Genomic DNA, 10,016 nt, shown 5'->3' with positions numbered 1-10,016 from the left:
AACAGGAAAGAGAAAGAAGAAGGCATGGAAGAGGATGGTTGCAAAAGTTTGCTTTGTTGGAGATGGCGCTACTAGAAAACCACCTAAATATGAAAGATTCATTAGGCCAATGGGCTTACGTTTCAAGAAGGCCCACGTAACACATCCTGAACTGAAAGCCATCTTTTGCCTGCCAATACTCGGCGTAAAGAAGAATCCCTCATCCCCACTATATACAACTTTGGGTGTTAACACCAAAAGTACTGTCATTGAGATGAACGTGAGTGAGCTGGGCCTTGTGACACTAGGAGGCAAGGTTATTTGGGGTAAATATGCCCAATTTACCAACAATCCTGAAAATGATGGATGTATAAATGCTGTTTTACTGGTTTGATAGCAGTTGCATACAAATAACTCCTTGTAATTTTGAAGATGATACACCATCTTGAAAACTATCATGACTGATGTTTCTGAATATAGCCGGTCTTACATGTCTGCAGTCATCAAAAGATTATTTATTAAATTGTACAAAAACATTAAAGTGGTCTGGTTTTACAAAAAAAAAAAATCTGATAAAACACAAGTCCTTTTTCCTAGCATACATATACACAAACATAACACACAAACTTTACATATAGTTTAAAGAGATTCGCAGATGCCTAGAAGTCCTGGTTATGGACTCTATATTTGGGTTTCCTACCCCTACATAAAGAGAATATAGCTAAGTGAGGCTAACATTGAGAGGATGAAACCAAGGGAACCAACTAAAAAGTGGGCACTGAGATTTGGACAGTACTGAGTGAAATGGATATTTGGATACTTTGATCTTGGTAGTATTCATTAGAGTCATTGATGATCATTTGAAAAATAAAAAAAATTGGAAAATTCATCTAAAAAGAATTTACATATTTTTTATTTTCTCTTTAGTTAGCACTGTTAAAACTACCTCTTGCTATTAGTCCACAACTTTCTGTAGATCTTTTGGCATATTACTGTCCCTTCTAACCATTTCTTCTAGTCATTTGTTTATTTTTTTTTTCTTCATTTGAGTAGTAGAAAATAGACTTTATTTATTTATTTAAAAAAAATTTTTTGAGAGGTTTTTCACTATAGGGCGCATGCGTTTGCCAGACAGACAGAGAGAGACAGAGAGGCAGAAAGTGAGAAATCACCCTCCAGGGGGTATGGCCATGCCGCAATCCCTCCTCCTCCAATCTCCTCTCTGGATCTTGGGCACGCACGCACACGTGCCCGGCGTGAGTTTTAAGTCACCGGGTCCGGGACGTGAACCGCGGTTGACTATGTGGGAGTCCAGCGACATAGCCATTACGCTAACTGCTGATCCCATAGAAAATAGACTTTAGAAAAGCACTTTTAAAAGAACTTTTGGGGCTGCTGTGTGGTGTGATGGTTAAGGTGCTGGGCTCCCACATTGCTTACTGCTGTTCAAGTTCTGGACCTGGTAGCTTTCTTTCTCTCTCTCTCTGGTCAAATGAATAATAATAATAATTAATAAAATAAAATGAATAAGTCTTAATAAAAATAACTTTTAATGGATAGTTGGGGGATGAGTCTAGGATAAATCAAAGAAAACTGCTACATAGCTATAATAGCTTCACATAGCTATAATAAAAAACTCAATCCTGTGACCATCCAAAGCAATTATGGAACTCCAAAGGATAAGGAACTTAGTAAATAACTTAAATCATAAAATTGGCCAGATCTAAACATTCTGATAAAATTTAGGTATCTTCAACCATGATTGTAGTGTATTACTGGTACTGATTTTGCTTTAGGCAACTTCATCACCGGGTACTAAATATTTCATGTTCATTTGGAGCTGCCAAACATTTAAAAAAATATTTAAAAGATCAATGGTAAATATTAAAATCAGTCATACAATAAAGACATGTGCTTATATTTGGACCCGTAACAATCTGTTTTAGGTGTCATTGCTGGATAAAGAAACTGTTATAAAAGACATAACAGTATTATAGGAAAACATAAAAAGAACTATAAATCTTAGTCAGAATTTCTAAAGTATAATTTTAATTTGTAATCTGTTGTTAATTTTATTGGTAGAACTAAAGTAAAATTTTCTGATCTTTTGTATGCTCAATTGAATAATTATTTCCTTTATGTTTCTAATTAAATAGTTCAATAGCATTTTCTTGGGAAAAACTTTGTTTTTAGAGATAATTTATTTGTCTTTAGTTTTGATGTGAAATGACAACTACTTCCCTTTTTATCATGCCCATCTGCTTGTACAGAATGGAATAATTTCTTGGAAAAAATACCAACTTGTATTAATTAAACATTTAGTGAGTAAGAGTTCTTATTTAGACTGTGGTATTAGTTGTTGTGACTACAACTTGACTTGCCTCTTCTTCAGAAGGGGTTAGGTTTAATTCAGTGGCTATTAAATCTTTGATAAATAGAATTCAGGCCTTTGTTTATAGAAAATACAATTTGGAGATATGTTCTAGAGCAAGTTTTCTGAGTTTTGACATCAGCATTTTTTTTTTTTTGAACGATTTTTGCTATAGGGTGAGTGCGCTTGACAGAGAGACAGAAAATGAGAAATCCCTCTCCCGGGGGATGGCCATGCCACAGTCCTTTCTCCTCCAATCTTCTCTCAGGATTTAGAGCACTCACATACACGCACCTGGCATGTGTTTTAAGCCACTGGGTCCAGGACACGAACCGCAGTCAGCTATATGGGAGTCTAGCGACATAGCCATTATGCTAACTGCTGGCCCCAACACCATCAGCATTTTAGGTCAGATAATCTTTGTTTAGGCGTAAGTGGGTGTATGTCAGTCCTGTGTATAGTAGGATGTTTAACAGTATCCCTGACCTCAGACCACTAGCTGCCAGTAGTAGAGTAGTATCACATCTCTCTCCCTCACTTGTAACAATCAAAAATGTTTCTGATATTGCCAAATGTTCCCTAAGATATTGAGGTTTTTGTGTTTGGGCTTTTGCTTTTGACTGGAATTAAGTCCCCTTTATGTACTCTGATATCACTGGTTATCACCCGTAAGAAGTTCTGATTACATATGTGATTAATAAGAGTAAGAAAACAATAACTGATAAATGTAAATACCTTACAGAAAAAATTTCAAACAAAAGGGTTTTTGTATTTAAAAGACCTAGTATTTATCATCTATGGCTATATGTAAAATTGCTCCCAAACTTAGCATCTGAAAATGAACACTTATTATTTCATAATTTCTGAGGGTCAAAAATCCAGGATCAACTTAACTGGGTACTTCCATCTCAAAATTACTCATTAGGTGGCACTCAAATTGTTGGCTGGGTTGCAGTCATTCCAAGGCATAACTGGGACTGGAAAATTCACTTCAAAGCTCATTCAAGCGGGTTGTTGGCAGGTCCTGGGTCCTTGTTGGGTTTTGGCCAAAGGCTTCAACTTCTCACCAGTGGGCCTCTCCATAAAGGCCATTTATAACATTGTAGCTTGCTTCTCTCAGAGTGATATATCTAAGAGTGAGAAAGAATATGCCCAAGACTGAGGCCATAGTCTGTTTTGTATGCTATTCTCGGAAATGACATACTATCATTTCTGTCATGTACTGTTGGCCATACAGACTAACTCAAGTATAAAGTGGCAGGAGATTGCACAAGTCTGTGAGCAACAGGAAGTGGGGATCATTTGGGACCATCTGGGAAGCTGGCAACCACAAACACATATGAGATTATTCACCAGAAGCGCTAGAACCTTGGTTCTTCCATTTTATCTGCAAAACCCAAGAACAAACATTTATAAAAATATGAATTTGCTTTCCTCTCTCAACAGTTGCTTTGAGATTGAATGCCTGGTTTGGGCTGGATGAATCAGTTTTTTATGGATTTTTAGACATGGAATGTAGCAAGTCAAATTATTTTTGTCCAGGCAAGCTAACGTCTAATACCAACTTTAGGAGTTATCGGTGGCCATATTTTCTTCCTAGGAAAAAAAGCCAATTTGACTCAAAAAAAGAAAATGAGACTAACATGTAGAGAAAAACTTGAGACCAGAGAGAGTGATGATAGCTGGTTATAGTTAATTATGAGGCTCAGCAATATGCCTGCCTTCCTCACAGCTTGGTTGATGTGGCAGTGTCCTTCCAGCAAACTCTTTTGTTTAAACTCGTTAAAATTAGGAGTCTGTCTAGTTCAACCTAAAGTCTTTTTTTTTTTAATAAGAAATTTTTGCCTTAGGGCACGTATGTTCTGTCAAAGAGTCAGAGAAAGCAAGAGGGAAAATGAGAAATCACGCCACAGGGGGAATGGCTACGCTGCAATCTCTTCTCCTCTTGGGATTGTGGACACCCAACACATGCGTGCCCAGCGTGATTTCCAAGCCAAGTCCAGAGCTGGAACCACAGTCAGCCATGTGAGAGTCTAGCGAAAAATTGCCACTCCATCTCTGACCCCTCAACCTAAGGTCTTAATTATTTCAAAACTGCTACAGTCATTCATTTCTGATGCTATAAATGTCTTATTCTCCTTATGCTTACAGGACTATTTTTACTAAAGTAGTAATTCTTTTAAAAAGTTTTATTTATTATATTTATTATTATTTAAATTTTTTGCTATAGGACACATGTGTTCACCAGAAGAGAGATAAAGTGAGAAAGCAAGCCACCAGGTCTAGGACTCGAACCACGATTGGCCATGTGGGAGTTCAGCACCCCAACCACCACACCGCTGACCCCTAAGATAGTAATTCTTAAATTCCTATCCTCACACGTCTTCAGAAACTTCACATGGGATATAGGTGCAATTAGTTAAATATTAATATTTTTCTGTACTAGTTTATTTTACACAGATACCTAGCCATTAGGCAAAGACCATGAACTCATATGGAATATAGCAATAGTACTTGGTAGATACTATAAATGACCATGACTAAACTATCTTTAAAAATATTAATCAATTTGATATAGTTTAATTCATAGTTAATTTATTAACTGAATGCATTACTTATTATAAAAACAATCAAACCATGCATAGATATTCTGTTGATCTTGATGGTAGAGATCTTTATTTTTTCTAAAAGAATTATCTCATTAGTTTTATTTATTACTGTTTTTTAATTTAATTAAATTAATTAATTTACTTACAGTCATTCACTGTACATCAATACAGTATACAAAATGAGATTTTTCCATCCAGAATACATTGTATATTGGCTCAATCAAGGATATTACCATACATACTATCATCAACAAATAATTTTTTATTTCTTAATTCTCATTTATTTTGCCTCCCCCCCTTGATTTCCTACCTCTCCCATTCTGCAAATTTCACTCCTTCTTCCACATTATCTCTGATATCTATAGTTGTTTTCCAGGCCTTTTTTTTTTTCACATTTTATTGATTCACTAAAGCTCTTAATTAATTTAAAAACTTTCGATAGCAAGCACAGCTAATATATACATATCTATGAACACATGTCTGACTTTAGGCGTAAACCTTAGCGAATAAAGTGAACATACTATAAAGTAGCATCTAGCTGGGGCTATATATTTTACTGCAGTCATTACATAGGTATTAATAGGTACTTTTGAATGCATTTTTTAATTTTAAGGAAAAGTTTTAGTTTTAATAAACCAAAATAAAAAAATGTTAAGAGAACTGTGCTTAAAACTTAAAGCCAACAAAAGGTTAGGATTCAGTTCAAATAGTAGGTAGATGAACCTATCAACAGTTCAAGAGAAGACAAAAATCTTTACATATGGAAATCAAAGCATCAAAGAAAATCAGTAATGTTTTAGTCTAAAGTCAAAAAATTCTATTTTACTAGTTTAGTGTCATGTAATTAATCTCTCTTCTATTGAATTTGCCATGTTACTGTGGTCTAATCTTTGCATTTGAACTCTGAAAGTTAACAATCAACTCTGGACTTATCCCTACCACTAGGCTGGCCATTCTCTTGGCTGTTTTTTGTACTCTTATTTTTGTGTGTCTGACTTTAATTTTCCTGGTACAGCACTCCCTTCAGCACTTCTTGGGGAGCTGGTCTGGTGTTGGTAAATTCTTTCAGGTTTTGTTTATCTGAGATTGTTTTTGTCTTTTTTTCCCCATATGAAAGATAATCTTACTGGGTATAGTATTCTTGGTTGAAATTGTTTTTCACTTAACACTTTGAATATATTTTCCCATTCTTTCCTTGCTTGCATAGTTTCTGATGAGAGGTCTGACATTAGCCTAATGGGATATCCCTTGAAAGCTAACTTAGGGGACCAGCAGGTGGTGTGGTAGTTAAGGCACTGGACATTCCCACATGGCTGACCACAGTTCAAGTCCTGGACCTGGTGGCTTGCTTTTTCACTTACCCTCTCTCTCTTTCTCTCTCTCCCTGTGTCTCTCTCTGGTCAAATTAAAATAAATGAATAAATAAATAAAATTAAATAAATAATTCTTTTTTTAAAAAAAGTTAACTTGACGTTTCTATCTTGCCAAATTTAGTATCTTGTTTCTCTGTGGCTTTGGCCAATCTAGATATGATGTGCCTTGAAGATCTTGTGTTGATTCTATGTGGGGTCCTTTGCATTTCTTGAGTCTGTATATTTGAGTGCCTCTCTAGATTTGGAAAGTATTTTTTCCCAGAATTTCATGAAATAAATTATCGATGCCTTTATTAGTTTCTTCACCTTCGGGGATACCCATGATCCCAGTGTTTGGGTTTTTAATGATATCTAGTAGTACTCGTATGTTATTCTCATTTTGGGGGGTTATTTTCTCAGTCTTTTTGGTGAATTTTTGTAGATCAGAGGTTCTGTCTTCTGCATCTGAGATTCAGTCTTCTGCACGATCTAATCTGGTTTTGATATTTTCAAAGGAGGTTTCAATTTCCTGTATTACAGCCTTCATCTCTAACAATTCAATGTGATTCTTTTTTATGGTGTGTATCACCTTTTTCAGATCATGTAAGAACTTCCTCACTTCTTGGAACTCGTCTCTTTTCTCCTGCATTTTTTGGAGTTCATTATCTCTCTTCTTTGCATCTCTGTTAGCTTTGTCACTATTAGTATTCTAAATTCTTTATCTGACATTTGCACGAGTTCTCTTATGTTGTCTGTGGAGGATGAGTTATTCTTTCCCCTTTGAGGAGAGATATTTTCTTGGTTTCTCATATTTCTTGTGCCTCTGTGGTGGTTTCTGGTCATCTGGTGGATTATGTTTTTTCCTAGTTTTTGGAGTTAAATCTCAGCATTCAGAGGAATACAGGAGGAGGTGACCCGGAGTCTCTAAACAGTACTGTTTTTCTCCCTTGTCTCAGCTGGTTCAGTGGAAATTGAGGATTAATCTGACCCTAAAAGTATTCAGATATTTGGCTACAGAACGCCTAGACCTGTCTAGAAAATTAGTATGTGGAGGCTGAGCAGAAAAATGAGAAAGATAAAAAGAACAGGAAATGGAAAATAAAAAATAAAAATAGAAAAAGGAGAAAAACCAAGACAGAAAACAATTTTTAAAAAAGAAAAAATATTTTGAGCGAAAAATGAAAACTGTGCAGTGCGCTAGGCATGATTGAAGCCACTCAGAACTCAGATATATATGGTTGCTGATTAGCTTGTCCTTTGGGGATAGCTGGGGGTGGGAGTAAGAATTAGCAAGACAAAAGAGTAGCAGACAGCTAAGAAGTTTAAAAAAAAATTAAAATAGAGAGAGCAAGATAGAGAGAGACTGAGAGAATAAATAGGGTGTTCTAACCTGGCTCCTGGCTAGATCTAGGCGGCAGGAGGTTGAAGGCTGGGCAAAAGGTTTTTCAGTGGTCCTAATTCCTGAATGGGGTCGCTCAGAACTCTTTTTATTTTTTTTTAACTTGACCAGAGATACAGAGTGTAAGTGAGAAAGAAAGCCACTGGATCTGGACTTGAACCACAATTGCCCATATGGGATTTTCGTACTTTAACCACCACACTGCCTGCTGGCCCCAGTGGTATTGGTATTCTAAAATCAGTCGACCTTAATCTTTATCAGAATTTTTTTCAAATAGTATTTACTTTTAAATGAATATTTCAATTTTGGTATAAACCACAAACATTTGCATTAGACATAAAATATAATCATTCACATAGTAAGCAATTATTGTCAAGTTAATAATGTTTAAATTCATTGAGACTGTAAGATCTCTCCAAGGTAGGGTTTTGTTTTATTTGCCATCTTTTCTTTTTAAGGGCTTATTTATTTAATTAATTCTTTTTTTTTAATTACTTTCTAATTTGATCAGAGAGAGACAGAGAGAGAGAAAGGGAAAGGAAGAAAGCAAGATGCCAGGTCTGGGACTTGAACCATGATTGGCCATGTGAGAATCCAGTGCTTTTAACCACCACACTACCAGCTGACCCTTGTTTTGTTTTGTTTTGTTTTTTCCTTGTTTTGTTTTTGATATGCATATCTATTTCAGATTATTAATGACATCAAAATTACCCACACTCAGAACCTTTGTTGACTGAGCAGTAATTTTGACTTTCCCATCTTTTAAAAAATTAAAGTGTTACCCTGGTGTTAACAGTGCAGGGAGGTGTTGCCTGCTCTAAGTGAGGAGTTTGTGCTCTTAGTAGCTCATTGAATAGATACTTCTCAGGGATTACCCTCAAACACACTTCCCAGTTACTTTTGTCTAGGTGCTCTTATGTTCCTACCTCCACTTGCAGATCACACTCTTAATAGTCACAGGGGCTAGTCAAGAATCTGTGTTTTTAAAGGTGGCAGGAGATTGTGAGGAGGTGACAATGATCAAATTTCATGGAAAATCTTCTTGCTGGTATTATTTCCTCTGTTTACTTTCTAAAAACATTCTTTAGAAATCTTAACTCTAATAAATCAAAGACACTAGAAAGCAAATAGTATGATAGAATTTAATATATATATATATGTGTGTGTGTGTGTGTGTGTGTATGTATATTTTATTTTGTAGGCTATATATCGATAGATGCCATGAAGAAATTCCTCGGAGAGCTGCATGACTTTATTCCTGGAAGCTCAGGATATTTGGCATACCATGTTCAAGATGAAATCAACATGCCTGCTATAAAAAACAAATTGAAAAGGAAATACTAAGCTAAATTGTCATTGTGTCTGGACATTTATTTTCTATAAAATATTACCAAAGGCGTACAAAATTTAAAATGTTCCCGTTTGAGACCACAGGATGGTGAAACGGGGAAGAATTATTGTCTTCTTCAAAATGTATCTTTGGGAAATTCAGAATCATTTTGGCTGTGTGTTTCTACATTTGGGCTAGACATTTTCCCCAGCTTGTAACATTGTATACACAAATTCTGAGTGCACAGTTGTTATGGACTAATTGTCACTGAAACATGCTTCATAAGAAATCTGTTTCTCAGTGAAATGCTCCCTTAGTTTTAATATTCTATTAATTATATATTTTTCTAGGTTCAATACTGTGAATGCCAAGTTTTATGATTCTTGTCATCTTATTTTTATTCAAAAGAATTAGAATGCTATAGCTGAATTTTGAGTTAGTTTCTGACTTAAACTATATGGAGTAAAACATTTTAGTAATTCATATTTTATGTGTGGTTGATTTCTACTAATAAATAGAAATGATTTAACAGAGCAAACAGACTATGAGTAGTGTTACATCATCTGAGATGACCCTGCAAGGTACCTTAGAATCACAGTGCTAGGGAGGACCTTAGAGAATGTTGAGTCCAACCCATTTATTGTTTTTAATGAGGAAATAAAGAACTGGAGAGAGTATTTTGCCTCAGATGACTAATTGAGCCAAATCCAAATCGAAACACAATCCACTTGATTTGCCAGGGTAGTACTTTCCCACTCTCCCACACGGTATGTACTATGGCCTCTGTTCTAGGTATGATAGGATTGCAGATAAGCAAAGGGGGCCAGAAACAAGCCAACCTGTGTGGTTTGTCTTTTAAGTAAGCTGATATAGTACTGAGATATAGTGATTTCAGGAAGTCAACTTATTCTCTTTTCACATGCTATCTAGAGTCTGGGAGGGTATTACATTTTTTTAGGCTTATAAATGACATGTT

At 35.6% G+C, this 10,016-nt stretch overlaps 1 protein-coding gene across 1 annotated transcript in view; it reads left to right on the top strand.

The window, feature by feature from the left end:
• TERB2 (telomere repeat binding bouquet formation protein 2) overlaps positions 1–9,132 on the top strand; it is a 31,252-nt gene extending 22,120 nt beyond the window's left edge. The window contains exon 7 of the mRNA XM_006170737.3: positions 8,912–9,132. Within this exon, the coding sequence (XP_006170799.1) occupies positions 8,912–9,054 (143 nt within the window). The 3' untranslated portion in view covers positions 9,055–9,132. The remainder of the gene's footprint in view (positions 1–8,911) is intronic.
• Positions 9,133–10,016: the final 884 nt, after the last annotated feature.

Source organism: Tupaia chinensis, unplaced genomic scaffold (assembly GCF_000334495.1).
Source record: "Tupaia chinensis unplaced genomic scaffold, TupChi_1.0 Scaffold148874_1, whole genome shotgun sequence".
Taxonomy (NCBI): Eukaryota; Metazoa; Chordata; class Mammalia; order Scandentia; family Tupaiidae; genus Tupaia; species Tupaia belangeri.
This window is presented reverse-complemented; position numbering and strand designations above follow the sequence as displayed.